This window comes from Macrosteles quadrilineatus, unplaced genomic scaffold, assembly GCF_028750875.1.
Source record: "Macrosteles quadrilineatus isolate MER2022 unplaced genomic scaffold, UCM_ALF_1.0 Scaffold_1__1_contigs__length_201487025, whole genome shotgun sequence".
Classification (NCBI taxonomy): Eukaryota; Metazoa; Arthropoda; class Insecta; order Hemiptera; family Cicadellidae; genus Macrosteles; species Macrosteles quadrilineatus.
Window position 1 is genome coordinate 154,527,752 of NW_026542594.1, and position 22,964 is coordinate 154,550,715.

At 33.2% G+C, this 22,964-nt stretch overlaps 1 protein-coding gene across 5 annotated transcripts in view; it reads right to left on the reverse strand.

Moving 5' to 3' along the window:
- Nucleotides 1-21,563, reverse strand: part of LOC128987870 (neurofibromin) — a 79,407-nt gene extending 57,844 nt beyond the window's left edge. For 4 of the 5 annotated variants that reach the window (XM_054408972.1, XM_054408946.1, XM_054408964.1 and 1 more), the window contains exons 1-17: nucleotides 21,436-21,563; nucleotides 18,996-19,139; nucleotides 18,516-18,699; nucleotides 17,886-17,997; nucleotides 16,074-16,180; nucleotides 15,172-15,290; nucleotides 14,147-14,278; nucleotides 10,003-10,245; nucleotides 8,919-9,109; nucleotides 7,550-7,697; nucleotides 7,292-7,420; nucleotides 6,271-6,464; nucleotides 5,742-5,925; nucleotides 4,840-5,026; nucleotides 3,212-3,256; nucleotides 2,010-2,083; nucleotides 1,227-1,379 (exon numbers count right to left, since the gene is read on the reverse strand). In XM_054408972.1, coding sequence (XP_054264947.1) covers nucleotides 1,227-1,379; nucleotides 2,010-2,083; nucleotides 3,212-3,256; nucleotides 4,840-5,026; nucleotides 5,742-5,925; nucleotides 6,271-6,464; nucleotides 7,292-7,420; nucleotides 7,550-7,697; nucleotides 8,919-9,109; nucleotides 10,003-10,245; nucleotides 14,147-14,278; nucleotides 15,172-15,290; nucleotides 16,074-16,180; nucleotides 17,886-17,997; nucleotides 18,516-18,699; nucleotides 18,996-19,139; nucleotides 21,436-21,495 — 2,406 coding nt within the window. In that variant the 5' untranslated portion in view covers nucleotides 21,496-21,563. The remainder of the gene's footprint in view (nucleotides 1-1,226; nucleotides 1,380-2,009; nucleotides 2,084-3,211; nucleotides 3,257-4,839; nucleotides 5,027-5,741; nucleotides 5,926-6,270; nucleotides 6,465-7,291; nucleotides 7,421-7,549; nucleotides 7,698-8,918; nucleotides 9,110-10,002; nucleotides 10,246-14,146; nucleotides 14,279-15,171; nucleotides 15,291-16,073; nucleotides 16,181-17,885; nucleotides 17,998-18,515; nucleotides 18,700-18,995; nucleotides 19,140-21,435) is intronic. The other variant, XM_054408955.1, reaches the window with a different exon arrangement.
- Nucleotides 21,564-22,964: the final 1,401 nt, after the last annotated feature.

A 22,964-nucleotide genomic window follows, 5' to 3' on the forward strand; every position in this document is an offset into this window, starting at 1 on the left:
TTAGGTTTTAGTGATAGCGCAGTTGCATTGATGGAATCATATCTATGTGGTAGAAGTCAGGCAGTGTTCTTTGACGGTGTTCTGTCGGATTTGGTGGAGACTCATCATGGCGTTCCGCAAGGGTCGATCTTAGGACCTTTGTTATTTATTATTTATGTCAATGATATGCCTTATAATTTACAGAATGATTGTGTTTCTTGTTATATGTATGCTGATGATGTGTGTCTAAATTTTAAAACTCATAAGGACTTGCAGAATGGAATCACCGTTGGCTCTGTTAATACAATGGTAGACTGGTGTAATGCTAACAAACTGTCTTTAAATTTAAATAAAACACAAGACCTGAAAATTTCTTATGCTAACACAGATTCTCATCAACAACCTGTTAAATTTTTAGGTATCTTAATTCAGAGCAACTTGAAGTGGGAATCACATATAGAATTTGTAGCTGTTAAAATATCCAAAGGTATGTTTATATTAAGAAAATTAAAAAATGTTGTTTCAATGGAAGTTCTGCTTACTGTTTACTATAGCTACATACACTGTCATCTTACCTATGGTACCATTCTTTGGGCTAATTGTGGTTATGTAAAATCTTTATTTGTGTTGCAGAAGAGAGCTATTAGATTAATTGCTGGTGTTCCACCGAAAACTCATTGTAAGCCCATTTTTAGTTGTTTATCTGTCATGCCTCTTAATTGTATATATATTTTTCACTGTCTTATGTATTGTAAAAAGAACTTAAACACTTTGTCTTCCCACTGTGATGTCCATAGTTATAAGACCAGAAACTGTGCTAAACTAAGAAATTATTACTGTACTTATAGTATTACTCAAAAAAGCTTTAAATATTCCTCGATTAAGTTATTCAATCATCTACCATATTATATTCAAGAGTTACCATTAGATAAATTTAAAATAGCTGTTAAGAATTTGTTATTGAAATACTGTTTTTATGACTTAGATGAATATTTTGACAATTGTTTTGACCATTGAAATGTTTTATTAATTTACATTTTGACGCAGCCTATACAGCATTGTATGATTTTTGTACATTGTTGTCTCGGAATAAAGATTGATTGATTTGATTTGATTTGAATCCATCTGTTTAATGTTCTGTTCATCATGATTAATTTAATGTTCAAACTTAGTATCAAACTTAGTATGTTGACTTATCGAAAATAACAATAAATCAAATTATTACAGCTACAAATGAGTTTCTTTACCTCCAATTCATGTTCAGAATTCTGGTGTGATGCTCTACGTTTTCCCACAGAACGGTGAAATGGTTCTACCTGACCATCTTCAAGCTTGGCTTTAGGATATGAGGTCAGCAGTTTGGTAGAACTTTCCCAGTTGCGAAATGTTTCTTCCCAAGCCTATTTGAAAAATAAACAAATGCCATTTTGTCAAAACAGCTATTTTTAATACATTCATTGCAGGTCTAAATTAGCTCTTTTACTCTATAGGGAGTACAAATCAGCAGCTGGAAACTCTGTTGTAAATTTCAATTTTGTAAGCTATTGCATTTATCAAAATTATGTATTGATTGTTTTAATTGTTGGTTTTAGATTTTTGCAATCTTGTAGTTATAGTTTGACATTGCAACAGTGTGTCTAACACAATAATTGTAACAGACAAAATGATTGAATCAATTATTAAACAGCTGACTGTTTGCATTAGCGAAATTGAAAACAAGTCAGCAGTCCTTTTTAGGGGTTAGAAAAGGACTTCATCATCACATAAAAGAAAATTTTGTTTTGTAGTAACTTATTGTTTAAATAATGGTGCAATATGAAAAAAATATAGTTCACCTCACAGGCAAAAAGTGTCTTTTCAACCCTTGCAGAAGGCTTGGCCTTGGTCGTGAAACTTGAGCTTGATTCGAAAAGAGTCACTTTGTGGTCATAATATTTTATTTTACCATGTTTCATTCACACAAACATGGTAAACATTTAATATTAAGTTTAAATTACTTAAGTTGACTTGATATTAAGTTTAAAACTTACTGGTTGTACTCCATTGCCAGAATGATCAATTTTTCTAAGAAGAGCCATAATGCGTTTTTGTAGGGCTGCCCTTCCTGAAATAATTCAAATCATAAGAAGGAATTTGAATGGAACTTTATAATAACACTATTAATCTCACTACACTTTTAGTGTTTTTAAAACTCAATAAAACATTTAAATAATACTTTTAGTAGCCTAAATAATTTTTGCCAACGGTAGTTGAAAATTTCATAACTACAAAACTTGTCACAATGTTTAAAAATCCTATTTATAATTTATTTATTTTTAACACATAAAGATATGAACTTGTAACACTGTTTTTAGGAAAAGGCAGTTTGTATAATTTTATGTAGGCCAATGTAGGTGGTAGCTAAGTTAAATAGTAACGATTTATAATGAAATGATTTTAATTGGTTATTTTTATGTAAACATTAGGATTAGACAAAAAACATTATACAATAAGATAAAAAGATAATGTTTGGTCTTCAATGATTTACCAGGGATCATAGTAAAATCTAAAAATATTTAAACAATTTTATTGACAATTTATTCTCGTCACATCTATACAACAAATACCTATTGTGAGTTATCTATTTTGAATAAGTCTTTATACATTTGTAATGGGATTCATTACATTTTGATTTTGAATAATGATTTTCAACTAAAACAAGCTGTAATTACATTTACTTGAATTGTATTTCATCTCAGTTAAATTTGATAGTTACTTTTAAGATGATTACTACTATTAAATAATTTATTAGATCAAATAAACAATGCCTAATTAAAATGTGTACTTATTGAAAGTTTGAAATCTTTCTTATCTTTTAAACCAGTTTTCTCTTTTAAATTGGCTTATCAATCACAACGTCTATAACTTTTTGTAATTTACTAACATAAACTTTCTGAAAACATAGGTTCCGAAAACTTTTCTCTTCTTCCCGAGCTTTCAGGAGTCCCACAGACCTCTAGTATACTGTACTATGCATATTATTCACATGTAGCTTATTTAATGAGAATACAGACATAAGTCACACATTTCTTAACATGGTATTATTATTTAAAGTTACATTCATATTGTTATTTCACTGATTTGTAAATTCAAAAGCTAATAAAATAAAACTTCAAGACATGACTGCAACATCAACAAAAAAATACAAAAAAAAATACATAACAACAATAAAATATTGGTAACTCTTTCTTACCATCGATAGTATGATCTCGATAATAAACTCTTGAATCCCCGCTGGCTGTTAAGTATAACAGAGATTATAGTATTGTTACAGTTTGTTCTTAGTAAAAGAAAGATATATCGGCATACAATAATGTATCTAGAGACTTGAGAGATTAAGTCTTTAACTAAATTTTAAGAATTGCTACCAATACTGAAATTGGCATGTGGCCAGGGAAGAAGGCTTGAGGGGCTACAGCCCCTCTAAAAGTTGTTTGTATATATGTTTCAAATTACATGTATTCCTAAAGTAAAAAATCCAATAAAAAAATCCTAAAGTATTTAGGTTTACCTATGGGACAGACCTGATCCCCCCATCAACTTATCCCCCCCCCCCCCCAAACCAAATCTTGACTACAGCCTAAATGTGGCAGGAGAAAGGGATTATAGAAACCGCAGAATAGCTGACAGTAAACACCATATCTACTAGCTGGCATGTACTTTTAAAGCCACTAAAGGTACTTTTTTATTAAATAACCTAAAACTTCCTAGAAATCAGTGCAGAGGACAGTGTACTGCCACAAAACCACACATCCTAAAACCACTTGCCCCCCTTCTTTAAGCCACTTACTTTTTATTTTATTTTTTTATTATTTTTTTTTTTATATCATTGACTTTTGTTTATTGAAGTAGACAATCCATCTACATGTACCAGCTCCAACTGTAGCCAAATACTTATTAATACCCCCGCCGCAGCAAACCTGCAGACTAAGGGAATTTCCATTTGCCTAATTGAATTTACACTAAAATGCCTCCTTAAAAATATTACATTTATTCCCTATTTAAATAGCATTAATTTAACGAGTACTCTAGGTTTGCTGCAACAGGGAGAGTAGAAAAGTTTTTTTTTATTGTAATAGTTTAGTATGAAATAAATGCATTTTCCAAATGTGATCAAAGTATATTCATAAACAAGCAAACAACAACAGTTTACTTACTCTGTATATGGTATAAGAATAACATGGTAATTTTGTATTTACATTTTTTTTTATTTTCTCCGTAGCCATTAGACGCACAATAACGCTTTACTATACTAAATTATAAATTATTTGCTTTTTTTAAGCTCTACAAAGTGGTTTGGAAGGAAATTGCTAAATTTTATGTTTTTAGGGTAAAAAATGAGAAAAACCAAATTGTGCTTGACCGCTTTTTTGTGGTATTTTTTATGTTGTATCCGAGTACTTCACCCCTGCTTTTTTCCCCATTTGGAAATACTGAGGGCCGGCTAGCAGTATGTTTAGTGCTGCTATCTGTTTGGTTCTTGTAAAACTACGTCCACAACGAATGGGACGCAGTATATGCCTCTCATTTGGATGAAACTAAATTTAAACGTTTTTGTGCACTCATCCACACAACGCATTAGATGTTCACGCCACCGGCCGTAGCCAGCCATCGTGCATCCGCATTGAACGTGTTAAGGAGCAGGCTGATTCCAAAAATTTCAGTAAATCACACCAGCACAGTCTGTCGGTGGCTCAATTAAACTAGGTTCATTTCTATTCTAAAACTAGCTACAAATTTCCACATGGGAATGGGATGTCTTGTTCTATTCAAAGTCTAAGCTAACATACGGTATGCAGTAATCAGCGATGTATGGTTCACCTGTAGTTAAGACAGTGGAGGCCTGGGCCAACTCCTGGAAGAGGTGATAGTTGGGCAGTAGATGGGTGACAGACAGCTCCTCTGGACCACACCTGATATCAGACTCCTCACACAGTAGACTGAAGCAGGACATGGCCACCAGCACAGCCTCTATGTCAATACTCCACAAGTACATGAAGAACACCACCTGTTCAACAACAACCAACAAAAGTGAAACATTATGTAACTGACAACAACAACCAAGGTTGAAGTTGAAAGACCAGTACGCTCCATACTGAATACCACCTTCAAAAAGGGGACCATATGCACCTAAAATTAATATTGATATTGATGACTTTAGAAAGAACTTAGGTGATTTTCTGTTCACCTACACCATTGGTATTTTTATTTTTAGGTTTTTGTAAAGGACCAATCGAAATCCAGGTTTTGTTACTAAGTTATCTAACATTGACCATTTGTTAGTTAGTTGCACCTACAATTATTAATATTGATATTGATGACTTTAGAAAGAACTTAGGTGATTTTCTGTTCAACTACACCATTGGTATTTTTAAGTTTTTGTAAAGGATCAATCCAAATACTGGTTTTGTTACTATCTAACATTGACCTTTTGTTAGTTAGCATCGTTAATTGATATATCCCAATGACGAACAGCATATGGGTCCAGAATCGATATTGCTTGGAATCAAACTAGCAACCTAAGTAAATGTTGTAACTACTTTTAAAAAGGTTTTTTTAAATTAGTGTTGTTAAGTAGTAAATTTACATATCAAAGGTACAAACCCTTTTAAAAAACTAGTACAGTACGTTGATTGTAATCTTGTAATTTCAACAGGGCAACATTGGACCTAACAACATTTGGGATTTCAAATATTATCGACTTTTTATACTGAATTTCTTACCTCCAATTTAATGTTGGCCTGTTTGCAGATAGGAATGTGACTTCCTACATTAGCATACTCTTTGTGTCTCGACAAGAACTCGTTGCGACAAATCAAAATTTCTCTCAACCATTTTAGGATATCAGTGTAGTTCACAATCTGGTGTTGAATCAACTTTTGAGATATTGAGAATAAAACTTGAGAACTGGAAAAGATAAAAACATACGTATATAAGCAATTTTGTAGATGAAAGATTTTAATATTCCTATACAATTACATAAAATACATATTATATTAATCAAAAAACTAATACTAAAGTAGGAAACAGATGATTGAACTAGTTGGTTAAACTTGGGCAAGTATGATCCTTCCTTATTACTTTGTTATGATATCACAAGCTACGACATACAGAAAGAAGAAAATAGGGGAAAACCATGCCCACTAAAGTAGAGCCTGAAGGAAGCGACTGCAGTGCTATCAATGCCAACTCACTGACACAGTTCACCATCTTTTTAACGCTAGTTGGTCTCATTTGACCCTATATTGTTACCTGACGTCCCAGAAGGTGTTGATGGGAGCCTCAGGGTTCCACACCTCTATCTTCTCAGGCTGATGCAGGACCAGCAGAGCCTCCATAGCCTCCTGAGCCACGTCAGGCATGGTAGGCTGATGTACCAGGCTCACTAGGCCATTGATCAGCTCCAAGGTCGAGCTCTGGATCTCGTGTCCGGCCTTGCCTTGGTTCTGTTCACCGCCAACACATTCAGTATGTATACACATTACTAACATAACTATGAGTCAGGTAGAATTCTAATCGTAGAGGCAAATTTGAATCCGGTTTTGATGAGAGTTTAATTTTTATGTGAGTTTGAATGTGCTGTAGTCAACTAAAGGATTGTCTCTTATTTTAAGGTATATTTTACAATTTGTCCTTCACTCTTTGGTTGTTATATTATCTGAGGACAAGCAATAGTATACAAGATAGTAGAGATGGTTATATTCTGTTGAAATAATATTTAAATTGGTTAAAAACAAGAAACAAACTGCAGGCTAAACAACAAAATGTTTTCTATAAAAATCAGACAGATAAGCTTTGCTTGCAACTGATCCATAAGGATTAAATGTATTAGGGAGTGTATAATCTAAGATACCAACAAAAAATTATATTTACAGTAATATACTGAAATTTGGCTCAAAGTGGCTTCAATACCCTAAGCTAATTACAAAGTGTTTTTCTCATGTTTTATGCAACACTTGGATCCAATGCAAAGGGATGCTGTAACATTTTGAAACAGTAGGCCTATTATAAGAATGATTCCGTTCAAAATGATTTATGAGTATTCAACAAAACCAATATCTACCACGAACCATGAGTAAGACATTTATCACTTGAACCAACAAAATATAAACCTAATTTAACCGGAATAAAGTCAGATGGTTAACTTGCAAACAATACATATTGTAATCTACAGGGATATTGTAGTATACATTTTTTGTTTTTGCACTACGGTAATAGAAGGTAATATCTGATTTTGTTTACAAACAGAACACGCTAAACTAAACCAACTCACATTGAGCATCAGCATAGGATCAGCATGTATGAGCCGCACCATCCACAACAACAGAGTCTTGTAACCAGGCGTCTCTTCCCCACGGTCCTGGAACCTGGACTTGGAGTCTTTACTCTTGAGAGTCAACGACTGAAAACAAAAATATTAAGGTGAACATGTAAATCCTTTCAATTAAAATTGAAATAACTCAACTGAAACAACATGTAAACATTAATGATCTATAGGATAGAGTCCATAAGCCACAATACGTAGGCTTACCTGTATTATTCTTTGAGGAGTGTTGGTTATGATGTAGCCCTGAGTGACTTTGTTGTGAATGTCACTAAACATGGCCCGTAGTTCTGAGGACTTGCTGTACACAAGGTCTATCTGAGGCCACCATTGCAATCGAGGCTGCGTTATAATCCTATCAAGCAAATGTCACAGTTAGTTCTAAGTAAACTAGTAGGCCTAAATTAGATGTAAAAAGACCACTTATGACTATGGTAAGTGCACTACTTATATCTAGTTTTGGTTAACTAAATTTAAGAGTATTTTGTCCTTTTAACATATTCCAAACATATTAACTGTGGAAGTAAATTAAAAGGTTGAATAATTGTTGTACTGTAAATGATTCATTTTTGTCTAGCGACCAAGGTTTCGGAACCTAATGGTTCATTTTGCAGCTGAAGTCCAAGTACTTGAAAAAATCCTCTTCATCCTGGAGTTGTGGAGAGCTGTCATTATACATTCAATAAAAATTTGGCCAAAATGTAACACTGTCCTGAAATGCAGACATGTGGCCGGCGGAAGATGGGTCATAATCCATGAAAACCAACCATTAGGTTTGAAACATTGGTCGAAAAAACGGATCATTGACAGTACAACAGGTAGCCTATATAACCTCTTTGTTTGTAAAAACCTGATCCATAGCCTAAACATGTTTACCTGTGGAGACTCTACTAACTGTCTCAGAACCAGAAATATCTCTATTTTCCACTTAGACATCAATATAATTATAAAGTTCTTAGTTTTTATAATAGTTTTACTCCAATCTTCATTAAAAGTTACAATTTTATTTTATTTTTTTTGCAAGCGTATCCTTCAAAATTTTTAAAGTTTACCAGTTAGAAATATAGTCTCAGGAAATTCAAACACAATTTTTACAATTAGGCCTGGTTTTTAATTGAAGAGCTCTTAAGTAAATAACTTTAAAAAAAAAATTCTTAAAGGCGTGGATCTTTTTTTAGAAATTTTCAATAAATTGCATTTACTTGTTGTTTATCAAGATTTTTTCTTTTAGCTCTCTAACACAGAAAACAGTACTCAGTAGGGTATATTTTATTTTAAAAAGAAAGAAAGGTTTTTTCTTTTAATCTGGACCAAAACCAAACTAATCGGTGACAATGTTGCCTTCTTTGGATCCTTGTGAAGAATTGACATAGTTGCCGAAAAGATTGTCATCCACCATTAAAAGAGGTACAGGAATCACAAGACAAAATAACTACTTATTTATAAGTTAAAGGTGTTTCTAGAATACACAAAAATGAAATTATAATTAATTTATTTTTACATATATTTTTTTAGATGTATATAAATTATAAAATTGTTTTGAGATGTTGGATGTCCATTTACTAACGATACTTACTTGTATAATGAACTGACTAGAACGTAGTGAAAGGTCGATGGGTTGGTAGCATTCAAACAAATTTTTATAACTTCATTGTTATGAGGTTTTATCCGGAAACATGACACAAAGCAATCTATCATCAGATCCATGTCATGGAAAATATAGTTCTGACCTCGAGAGAAAGGCTTACTTGGGTTGAACAGCAAGGCCTGTAAACAAAGTGTTGATATTAGTTTTGAGTTGTTAGGATTTGTCAGAATCAATTCATTGACTCTTTCAACGAATAGCAAGAGCTTGTTATCACAATGTTTACTTTAAGCGTTAATTCAACTTTACCAAAGGAACAAACATAGGCAATATTGTTGTACTAAGGGTGTGATGTGGCTTTATTAAAAGTGTTAAATCTACCATACTCATTGCCCTAAAGTATGTGTATCTAGGATCAATAAAAGTTACTATCTTGTTAACATAATGACGTCTATTCTACAGCATTGTTCTTCGACTTCCTTCTTACTTATTCTTAGCTTCAATCTTATAACCTTAAAAACCTCATGAGAAAAATAGCGTTATTAGCTCTTGCAAAAAACTGTGGGTGAAATTGAAAACCCCCTGTAAAGTTTTGTTTGTAAATTAAAGAACAAGTAATACAAGTACCTACAAAAAAACAACAAACACAACAACACAAACACAAGTACAAATTATTACAAGTACAAGTTACAAGTAAGTTTCAAGTAATACATACTTGAGGTAATACTAGTGATGACCGATGCTGCAACACCTAGTACATTAGTCAATTTAAACGACAGACAATGAAACAGGTAATGTCAGCATTGTGTGTGGTGGTGACAAAAACTGCCTATCAAAACCAGAACCATTCGGAATGTGTACTGTAAATACTATAATGCATGAATAGGCCTACTCATAGAGCGTAAATTTTGAAGTATAAAATCAACCAATCATGATTGAAACTGTACTAATGTATGCACTAAGTGACATTCTTCACAGCGGGAGGACCATTGGCATTTGTGGTTACTTTGCACTGTGTTTTCTTGAGTGGTAATGACAAAAAATTGAGACAAACTTCATCAAGCAAAGTGTTTACCTTGAGATCATTAATAACATTCTGGACCAGCACAAACGCCACGTTGCTGGAGTCCTGGATGTTGATGTAGGTGGAAGCTTTACACAATTTGACACAAGTCACAGCCGCAGCTTCAGTCTGTTGTTTGCTGGTGCTGTGCGGCCCGACTGCTCGCTTTACACTGTCAATGAACTGCTTCTTCTTTGAGTGCCGCGGCGAGCAAGGTGCACCAGAGTCTGCATTCACTATCTCTTCTAATACTTTCTGCAAGTGAAATTAGAATTAGTTGTCAAAATTCCTATCGGAGAATAATCATAATGAATATTTATTTATTGCAATAATGCATTGACACTGTCATTACCTTAGATGTAATACAACTGCCACGCCATATAAGTTATTTTAAGAACCATCAACATATACTTTAAAGTTTGGGTTGACTCCAGGTTTAAAAATAAATTCCTTGTTATTGGTGGGGACTTTAATATAGACATACTCGTTGATAGTCCTCAATCCAGAGAATTCTCTAATTTATTAAATTCTTTTAATTTAAGATTGACAAATTTTAAGCCCACTCATAATAAGGCCTGCCTGGACAACTTTATAACAAATATAGATTTCACCAAATTTGTTCAAGACTTGGTTCCTTATAAAATTTCTGACCACTTTTCACTTAATATGAATATTTTAGATGGCTTTGTTAATGCTAGATCTAGGCCTAGTCAAAATAATGATCTCATAGAAATTCGTAAAGTAACTAATGATAGTTTATGTAGGTTAAATATATGTTTATTGAACACTGACTGGAGTGACTTGTTTTGTATTAATGATGTTAACGAGGCCTTTGATTATTTTTTAAATGTAGTTCTTTGTCAATTCAATGAGTTTTGTCCTGTAAAAAAAATTAAATCCAGTAAAATCCACTCTAGACCTAAGAAAAATAAAAATAAATGGTTTACACCTGAACTTGCAAAGATAAGGGAGTTTTTGACAATTTTTCACAACAGATTAATGGTAGAAGGTGATATAAATAGAAATAGAGAGTTTTATGTTAGGTGCAAAAAAATGTACAAAAGCAAAATCAAAGAGGCAAAGCTGAAGTTTAATGACCATAAACTCAATACTTGTGATAACAAAAGTAAGGAGGCCTGGAATATTATAAAGTCTGAATCTGGTAGTTTTAATAAAAATAAATCCAACCCTATTATAGATGTTGACAACTTCAATGACTTTTTTGTCAATGTAGCAAATTTTGATGGTTCAAACAACAATGCACTCTGCAACTGAAATAGGCCTAGTTCTTTTGATTTACTTAATAATCATCCAAAGCAATGTTATACTGAAAATCTTAACTTCATGTGGGAGCATGTATTTCCACAAGATATAGACTTAATAATCAATAATCTGAAAAACTCCACCAGCAAGGATTGTTATGGTTTAACAACAAACATTGTAAAAAAACTCAAGTATGCTCTTGTTCCTCCTCTGACATTCATTATCAATTTAGTTTTACAAAATGGTGTTTTTCCAAATAATCTTAAGCTTACAAAAGTTGTGCCTATTCACAAGAAAGGCGACACTTCATGTCCATCAAATTACAGACCGATTGTGCTTGTCCCGGTATTTGCTAAGGTTATTGAGTGTTGTATTTATAACCAAATAAGTGCCTTTTTTAGTAATCATAATTTTCTAAGCAACTCCCAGTTTGGCTTCAGAGCCGGTTTATCAACTATCGATGCTTGTAAGTCAGTTGTTGATGACATTCTGAATGCTTTCGAATCACACGCCTTTTTAGAGTTAACTTTAGTAGATTTAAGTAAAGCATTTGATTGTGTTTCTCATAGCCTGTTGATTGATAAGTTAAGTTACTATGGTGTAAAAGATAAAACTTTAGATCTATTTAAATCATATTTAGGAAATAGATATCAGATGGTATCAGCCAACAATAAAACCTCTCAGTGGAAAGAAGTCACAGCAGGAGTACCCCAGGGTTCTGTACTTGGCCCTTTTTTGTTTTTAATTGCAATAAATGATCTTCCATCTAATCTCCCTTCAAAATCAGTACTGTATGCAGATGACACCTCCTTAATAGTCTCAAGCAAATCTTTGCAAGAGGTAAAAATTAAAACTGAGGAGATGAAAATAGCAGCCGATAGTTGGTTTAAGGCAAATAAATTTTCAGTTAACAATGACAAAACTGTTTCAATTATTTTTTCACAGACAAATCTTGTATCTGAAGTATCAAATGCTAAACTGCTAGGAATCATATTAGACTGTAAGTTATCTTGGCGTAGTCATACTGAAATGGTTGTTGCAAGGTTAAGTAACTCTTTGTTTCTGCTCAGAAGGTTGAAAAATCATGTTAGTTTAAGTATGTTAATTAATGTTTATTATGCATTCTTTCATTGTCACTTAGTTTATGGGGTAATTTTGTGGGGCAGTAGTAGCGGGGCAGTTAACGTTTTTAAAAAACAGAAAAAAGCAATCCGTATCCTAGCTGGCATAAAAAGTAGAGTTAGTTGTAAGACCTTTTTTCCTGAATACAAAATTCTCACTTTACCAAGTGTGTACATTTTGCAGAATATCATTTTTGTAAAAACAAATATTGAACAATTCTCATCTCGCTCATTAACTCACAATCATTACACCAGACTAAGGAATAATTTAGAGTTACCATCATTAAGACTGGCCTCAACACAGCGCAGCTATAAATATTTACAACTTAAACTTTTCAATGCCCTCCCTGAAAATGTACGCAACTTGCCTATTAAGTCACTGAAAAATGTATTGACCGATTTTTTGAACAGAAAGGTTATCTACTCTATCGAGGAATTTTTATCTTTCAAACATGATGATTTTCTGTAAAATTCTAATTGTTAAGTAGGGTATTGTTTCTAAAGTATGTAATAATGGTTTCATGAACTGTGATATAATAGTCTTTCATAATAATGAATTTCTGTCAACTTTATTTAAAAATTTATTGTTATTTAGTTTTAAGCTGTATCTCACTGCCAATTTTAGCCTTAATTATTTTGTTTTATGTACTTACCCAACTTGTTTGCTTAACTATAAACAGTATTATTATCATCATTATCAATACATCTCAAATACTTTTGTACAAAAACTCAGTATTATTAGTTTATTAAGTATAGCATGTTCATCTATTTACACTTGACTCTGTACATTGTACTTTGAATTGTATATTATCTCCATTGACCTGGCCTATTGTATGACATGTATACTTAATGGCAATAAACTATTTGAATTTGAATTTGAATTTGAACAGTACTATCAGCGAACTTATATACTTTCTCACATTAGCCTGAAATTAAAATTGAACAATTGTAAGGTTAAGCAATGGGGTAGTTTTAAGTTTATATGGTGAAAATCTGAAAAACTTAAATATTTTAATTTTTACAGCATTACAGGTTGTTCCATTTTGTTCAGAAGACTAAATTGTAAACAACGTTCAAGCCACTTTTGGGAATATTAGGTGTTTCTGTTATTTTATAGATTTGTATGCCGAAATCACCATTTAAATTCTAAATTTCAAAATATTTCAATAGTAAAAATCCAAACTCTTGTAGTGATAAATTAAAAAAAGAAATACAATTACAAAATTAAACTACATTACAGCTATGAAAAACAAATATATATAATAATGGCTGAAGCTGCACACTTTTACACTTGGAAAGATTTTCCAGTTTATAAAGGGGATATCCTAAAAAAATATTTCCATTTCATTCAATTTCCTAATAACCATAATACCAGTACAGCTTTATGTTGCAGTTCTTTAGGAGATCTGTGTATAATCTGATGTTGATCAAAATTGTACATTTTAATAGATAACATGATATTACCAGCTGTTTGAGGTTTTATTTAAACAATGAAGAAATCACAGTTCCTACTTTTATGGATCATTGACTAACCTTCAAAGGTTTTGTCCCGTTTGTAAAATAAAGAAAATATAAAGCAAGGAGTGAGCCGGTACAGTAAGAAGGTGAACTGTACTGATAAAATGTTTGCGTCCAGGATCCGAACCCACAACATTGCTGTCTTGGGCCCGAAGTCAGTGACGCTACCATCTGAGCCACCGACTCACCATTAAGAGTAGGTAAGCAATATGATGAAAAGTATTACAAGTTAGTAGATAATTGATTTAACTTACTGGGGATAGAATGAGAAGCATTATTTGCAATGGCCACACAGTCTGCCTGCCTTTCTTGTTTGACTCTGCAAATGTGTCTAATATGTCAAACAAACTGTCGCAGCACTTGGCCAATTCTTCATTTGGATTTTTCTAAAACAAACCCAAAACATGCTCATATTATTATTATAAGACATTCTGCTTGGTTTTTTTTATAACTTCTAAATGTACATTTTGGGCATACCTCAAAAATGATTGATCAAAATTAATATATGAAACAGTACATACACACAACACATTTATACAAAAAACAACACATCAGCGCTATCATGTTGTAGAAATGCAAGCCTTGTCATGATAGTGCTATCAAGTTGTTTTGTGCATACATACTGTTTTGCTGTATAAATTTTCAAGTTTTTTATGTGTTGCAAGTTCTGAAGAAGTTGGATTGCAACAAAATATGTAACCTTTAAATAATTGAGCTAAGCCTTAAATGTCGTATACGAAGCCCAGGAGCTATCAAAACTGTTTGTCTGTTGTCTGTTTTTTGCGAAATAAAAGATATTTTGATTTGATTTGATTTGATATCAGAATGAATATTATGTATACAGTAATTTTATAATTTATCATGTCTTCTCTTAGTTTAGAAGGGCATTGACTTAATATGTGGACACATATTATCACAGGTCAACTACTTCCATTAATTGATGTTAGCGTTTATTTGCCATCTGAAAATTTTGAGTGATCGAAAATGAATATGTTATTATGACTGCAAAGCGCCTGATGATCTTATGTTGCACTTGGCATTATCATCATATTACTGCAAATGCAAAAAGTGATCGGGATTTTGCCGAGATGACAAAAGATTATATTGAATCCAAAGACACAAAGTTACAAAAAACAAGACATTTAACAAATTCTTAAGATCAAAATAACTTTTCAGTTAAGAGACGAATATTGGTCTATCATTTTGAATAAATTGGAATATGAACAATACATCAGTTTGTAACCATACTTTCATACAAACGTAAAAATAATAAATTTACCTGAACATCTGCAAACTCATGAGGATATGTGTCCATCCAGTTCCAAATGGCCTTTTCCAGGGAAGCCATCAAGACAACATGTGCTGATTTTTTTAATAACAATAATTTTTTGATTGCCTCTGAAATCAAAATAAACGTATGTTATTTGTTAGCACACATGAATCCTTCATGTGGATGAGAAAAAGACACAGGCCATGTACAAACTATTACAACGAGTTTCATTAATATTGTATAGCACTAGCAAATATTTACTACTTTTTTTTATAAACCTTTTAAAACATGTATTATTTTAAAGTATCACTAAGCAGTAAAATAATTCTTAGTAAAAAATTACCGGTGCTTAAATACTTAGCCTACAAAGTAACTACACTGAAAGTAACAAGAAATATATACATCTGTAGTTTTTTTTAGTCAATATCTACTGTGCTCATTAACATTGATACAGTCACATTAATATTGCATCAGTACCATCCTAAATATCTTACAAATTTTTTTCATAATATTCCTTATCACTGTGTATCTGCAAATACATCTCAATGTTATTTGACATTGGTAGAACTAATCCTACAATTCATTAACACCCTGTCTATTTTTTATCCAAAATAGATTTTAGTAATTAAAATTTGGAATTTCAAATTTGTTGATTAATTTGCATTACTAAGAAACACTATCAACATCAACAGTTAGTTGAGTTTTCTAATTAGCACATGACGTCTTCTCCATTTGGTAAGGTTTCATAGTATAAAATCTCAGCAAATAATTATAAATTAGGCTTTGAGACCTCGTGGTTTAAAATACCACAATATTATAAAGTAATATGAACATCAATCTAGCAGTTTGAATGGCTTTCCCTTTCATTGATCTTACAATAATAGCTGATGATTATATTTAACCAGCCTCACCATTAAGGAGACGAATAAGTCGCACAACATCCACATTGATGTGTTGAATAAGCTCAATGTCACTATAGTCAGGGTTCTCTTCATTGCAATTACTGAGGGCTTGAAGCCTGAAAGATCAAATAAAATCTTGTAAATTAAGGTCTACAATGAGCTCCGGTCATGGCTAAGCAAGCTAGTTTAAATCTGAGACAAGCTTTGTGTTCTTTACTTCCTTCGCTACTATTCTAGGTAGTTCCCACTCCTCTCATGGGATTGGTCTTATCATAACAGCCAAAAAGAATGTGAAGGAAAATCAATACACCAATCCTGTTCAAATTTTGTTCTGCGATTAGATTTTTAAGGTCTAAGACGTCAAGTGCTAGTGAAGTATATTCTCAGTTAAAGGACATAAAGTAAAGGGTTTGGAAGAAGAAAATTTGCATAAGAATTGGAGGAAGTTCAGAGGAGGTCGTAAACATTTGTACAATGTTTACAAATTTTTCATTATGTAGGCCAAAATGCAGTCATCCGTCAGTATTGCTTGAGGGGAAATTTTCATTTAGATGAAATGACTGAACAAGAGACTGATGATAGGGGACATCTCTAAAAGACCATCAAGGGCAACAGGAAACAGTGATAATCTAATGCACACTGAACAACAAGCATGAGTTTCCTCAACTTTAATCTTTGTCTGGAACAGATAATCACACACTGCCGGTCTCATTGTACAAATTTGTATGTCCTTTTGTGAACTCCCAAAGTCACTTATGCACATTTTTTACATGCTAACACTTTCAATGAGTTTAATCAGAAGAGCTGTCTAAAAATCTGGTAGTTAAGTTATAATTTTACTTAAAATAAAATATGTTCCTGGGATGTTGACAATTAGTTTAAAATAATGTATAACATGACTTTCATAGTTCCCTAAACCTCTCCCTCCATTCCTACTAGCATTTTTTTCAAGTGCTTGTCATGTTTTCGATCTATTGAAACATCTATTGATAAATCAACATCATAAGCTATTTCTAAATCAGTCAGAAATTGTTTATAATTACTAGTCTTAGCATAAAGGTTTGGGATTCACAGGGCATGGAACCTTCTTTTGGCATGATACAATGAGAGAAATTTATTTCAAATTCAATTAAAAATGTAATTTTTAGCTGGTGGGATTTAAATATGTTTGTCATTGATTGCTTATAATATTATTTTGTTAAAATAATGTGTGGTAGGCTATTATAGATTTGTGTTTTGAAGTTTGAAGAAAGATATCCTTAGAATGAGCCGTATGTAGGTGATCACACAAGCCTTTACACAATTAAAACAATTGCATGGTCTTTGTAGTTGACACTTAGCTAAAGACCTTTACTAATAATATTTTATAACAATAAATGTAGATTTAACTTATAAGAATACTACCTTAAACTATTATACACTCACACTATTCTCCAAACGAAAAGGATTAAATATGGACCTGGTTGCGACTTAGGTCTAACACAAAATAACGCCAGGTAAGGTGCGAACCCTGAGGGTTGTATTGATGGTCCCGATCTGGAATACTGTGACGAACGATTCTGGGTCAACAGAGTAGAGGGGGTGTTTTTAGAGAAAATATGACGATGCCATATGTATGTCTTGTAGGTTTTTTTATTGCAATAAATTATTTGATTTGATTAGAGTAGTTATGTGTGTGTAAAACATTTTTTTCAGTCCCTCCCTTAAAGAATAACAATCCTAAGACCATTTTGGAGAGTAATAGAAACAATTTAACTTTCACTTTTCCTTGTTGCCCACACCCTTCTATCTTACTCTACCGGACATTAAATATAGGCCTACCTTGCAGAGATGCGGTTGAACACAGCAATGAAGAAGTTGAGACTCAGAGCAAACAAAACTTTTGAAGCCAAATTCTTCAACTGCAGAACATTTGGATTGTCATGGGGCACATCTGATAGAATACATTCAAACAATGTTACAAGTTACAAAATAGTGAAAATATGATGGTATAGTTTACCTCGTCAAGTAATCAAAATTTGATAAGATCAGGGTCAATCAAATGATCTCCATAAACTTTGATTACTTGACGGGGTAAATGGGCCCTCACCATAGAATTTACAAAAAAGTATTTTGCAATAAAATAATTAAACTTGTTTAAATATGTTTGTGTAGGATGGTTACATTCGGTATATAGTCAATACTCAAACAGCCCACAATAAACCCGAGAAGTTTTGTTTGGAATGCTGCAAATTTCTTATTTTATTTGAATGTATAATGTCAAAAATCTGTTTGAAGTACTGGTAGATGACCAGTTTCAATATGGTTTACAACCATCCACAATTCTACCCTTTTGGTGTTTTAATCCAACCGATAGAGCCAAAAGTGCTATATTAGAGATGCTACTACAGCTACTTTCCCCAAGGATTAATTTACCAATATTTTGCTGGTAATTTCAGTAATAAGACTCACCTAAAAATTGGCATATTTCTCGCAGAAGCAGCTTGACATTCATGGTCTCATCAAAGCGAGTGTTGTCCTTGGGCTGGTTTGACAAGCAACTCTCCAGGGTGTCCAGGACTATCAGCAAGGACTCGTAACAGCCACGCTCAAAGTCCTGACTGTGGGTCCTCGGGCCATTGGTCAGTGCAAGAAACTGAACAACAATGCTCAGTTAACCAAAACTTCACAATTTAACATTAAATACCTTTTCAATTACATTTTTATAACTGTAAACACTTTTATTTATATTTTAAAATTTAACAACATGCAATATAGTGGACATTATGTAGTGCTTACATTGTTACATCTTTTACTTTTTAATTTGTAGGAAAAATTCATTCTAGAAATCCATAAAAACATTTAACTTTTGTTAATGACTAATGTCTATAAATTACTAACAAATAAAAGAACAATTTAAATATGTGCAGCAATATTCAGGAGCCAACTTACCATTTCATTCACTCTCTGTAGAATTTTTGTAAGTCCAGAGATTACTAGAGAAAACCGATAACGGCTAATTTGTATGAGGCATGATTTGATTTGCTCTTCATTGACTCTGGAGTGAGTTGTCTGAGGTCCCGTCCGACAAGGAAGCTGTAAGGATGAATTGTGTTTTAAAGTGGTTGAAAATAACAATAAGCCTATAGGCAAAGGCTTCTTTATTAGGCTATAAGATATTAGACAAAAAATGCAATTTCTAAATCCGCTCATGGGTTCACTCATGGGATTTAAACGGATATATATACATCTAAGTTATAGATGATGCAGTCCAAGGCAGCGATGTTGTAGGTTCGGATCCTGGTACCTGCCCCTACTTTATATCAGTAGGCCTACAGTTCACCCTTGCACTGTATCAGCTCAGCCCTTTTTTAACGGGATACGATCATCCACAGGTCTCTGTGGCCCATGTGGATGGGGCAAATGCCAGGTAAAAGAGACCACCAACCTACAGTTGACTCCCTCTTATCCGGACTCCTCGTGACCGAGGCCAGTCCGGATAACGGTTTTTCCGGTTAACCCGAGGTCCCCCAAAACTTAGTAAAACGGACCATTTAAATGCATACTGTATAAGCCGATAATGATTATTACATATTTAGACCTGTGATCACTGGTCTCTAATCTTTCCTACGAGAACTGTTGTTTCAGTGCCACCCATTTCCTGCTGATCCAGTCCGGTTAAACCGATGTGCTGATAAAATTGTCCGGGTAAAGGGACGTCATTTCCGCCAAGTGTAGTCCGGTTGAACCGATGTCCGGTTAAAAGGTGTCCAGATAAAAGAGGGAGTCTACTGTATATTAAAAAAAAATATATATATATATATATATAAAATATATATATATATATATATACTAGCTGACCCGGCGAACTTCGTATCGCCTAAGTTATAGGTTTCCCCTAAGACAGACCGATGGAAAGAAAGTACCGTTACGTTTAATTTTCAAGATGATCTCGTTCGCATCGCTCAATCACGTCCTGGTTGAAGTTCGTTCGCTACGCTCACTCACCTTTAGGTTGGAGCTTGTTCGCTACGCTCACTCACCTCCATGCAGGTTCCATGCAGGCCTGAACGCAGGTTGAAGTTCGTTCGCTACGCTCACTCACCTTTTGGTTGCAAATTAGCTGTTGTCATAAATGTAAAAGAAATAATAGTGCTGCACCCTGTTGGTAATCCTTGTAACTTTAATGCTATTGAACATCATAGAACAGAACCAACTTGTTTAATTGAAACAGCTGTTAAGATTCATTAATTCCATTTCTCATAAGGTTAACATGGGAAACTCCAGAGCCACTGGGGTGGAGCCCTTTTAAGAATTTCGAAACGGGAAATAGTTTACGTCCGATTCGCATACCTACAGAATTTACACACCAAATTTCATAGCGATCGGTGAAGTCGTTCCGGAGGAGTTTGCAGACAAACACTGTGACACGAGAATTTTATATATTAGATATATTGTTTTGTGATTGTGCGTAGGTAGTGGATTTACAATTTTCCACTGCAATGGAGTACAGTGAAGGTGACATGATAGTCTATGACATCTGTTATATCCATCATAACAGGGATTTTTTTATAACAAATTACCAAATCCCTTAATACAGCTTATAGGATTTTGGCACAATAATAATAATGAAATAGAATCTGATATTGCACAGATAGGCCTAAATATTGACTGAGGTCTGGACATCTTGCTCACACTAGACTGTGGGTTGCACAAGATCGCAAGAAAATACTCGGTTAATAACATTTTAAATAATATAATTAAACCTAGCCTATTTATAAATACTTAGCTCAGGAATATAACATAACAAATATCAGTGTGTTGCTATCCCATCTTAAATAATTGATAATTGATTGATTATCCTAGTGAGTACAGTGCAACAAGAGTAGGGCCTAGCAGGTATTACACCAGAATATGCAAAAGATCAAGAGATTTATGGTGCTAAGTTGCCATAAATAATGCTATAAAATTATATTTTAGGCCTAGGCCTATTATTTAAATCTGAAATATAAGTTAACTGATATTTACACTGAAAATATCTGAGCCATATATTTGTAAGCGGTAATTGTCCATTGATTTAAATTGAGCTTGCCCACATAATAATGAGTAAACAATAAGCTAAGCTCTAAAGCATAATAATTTTGAATTAGGTAGGCCTTGGATGAAATAATCTGTTCTAGATTATTGACTACTACAATCATAATAGTTGTACTGTAATAAGAGTGATATGAGATAGTCAATTGTTTGTTTGTTGATCCTATTGATATAACTACTGTCTAGCCCTGATAGTTTCATTCATCTTTCGTTCCATTCATAACCGGTAGTGTATTGATTATGACAGGCCCTATACATTACTAGTGACTTTGCTTTAAATTAAGACATAATCACTTACTTGTTCCTCAAAACGAGTAATTAGGGACGTAACCCACTCAACAGGCTTTTGAGTGGCCATTTCACAACAGGAATTCTTTTATATCTGTCAAAATTGACGACAAGGTGTCACTAAACTACCACCATGACACCATGTTATTGCGCTGGCTGCTCGGCTGCTGGGTTTTTAATTCCCATTCGGAAGGCTGAGCTGAGGCGAGCGTTTCAGGGCAGGAATTGGACTAGCCTACTGCGCATGCGCCAGAAAGAACCAGCTCAGTTGTATTTGGTCTTCAGCGAGTCGACTCATGAGTCATAACTTACTAGTTCAGTTCAGTTTCAGTTCTGCGCAACGATGTAAAAACAAAAACTACATCGAGTTGTTTATATCGTTGGTTCTGCGTTCTGCTGTTAGCTACCTCCGTGAAGAATGACGGTTGATTTACGACTTGAGTCAGTCATCTCTGTCACCCCATCATCCCTTGCATTTTAAGTACCGGTACCTATTCAGTACTTTAATACTGACTATGGGAATGGACTAAAAATTGAGTTTTCCTATTTTTTACCCTAAAATTATTTTTTTTGTATTTTTCAAGTTATTTTGTGGTACTTGGCAAAATTAATAATTCAAACTTATATGTTCAGAATATACCATTAATATTCCAGAGCACTTTACTAGAATATTCTCAGAATGTTCTCCAGATCTCTAGGCTATATAAAAATTTTCTTAGAATATTTTTGTTGAGTGATCTGAGTATATTCAAGGAAGGGATGTTGAGAATGATCTCAAACATTTTGGAAAATTCCAGGAAATCCTATATTATTTTTCATGTTGTATTTAAATGTTATACGGTATATACAAGTAAGTTTTTTATATACAAATTTTTAGATTTTCTCGAATTTGATGTTGGCAGATATTGATTGCAGTCCATGCCCTGGAATTTGAGTAGAGCAGAATCATTGCAATTATATAATAAATTGAAATACCATCCAGAGAAAATATAGGAAATAAGGTCAACACTTGGTTTGGTATCAAATTAAACTTACCAAATTTAAAAAAAAGAGTTTTAGGAATTTTTTACATACTTCAACCTCCTTTGTTTGAATAATCTTTATGTTAGTCTGGAATTTTCAGATTTTATTTTAGTTCCTTTATACATTTAAACAGACCAATGCATCTGCAACTATGCATGCAACTTAACGATTGCAATACAAAAACACCAATAAATGATAACAATGGTATATAAAAAGCTGTTATGTTTACTATTTTATATTTTTAAAGTGCATATTATATTATGCAAATATTGACTACATCAGAACTTATGTTTAGAAACAAAGTAAAAAATAAAAGAAGTATAAAAAATTATTACAGCTGGAAATAGTGGCATTGTAAATGATCATTCAATTTTAATAGTTTATGTAGAACATTTATTTTAAAACATATAAAGTATATCATAAACAGTGGTAATTTATCACAACAGTCCGTACTATCACACCTCACACTGATAACAAAACAGTTTTAAGTCTTCAATCAGTTCACCAGCACCTCAA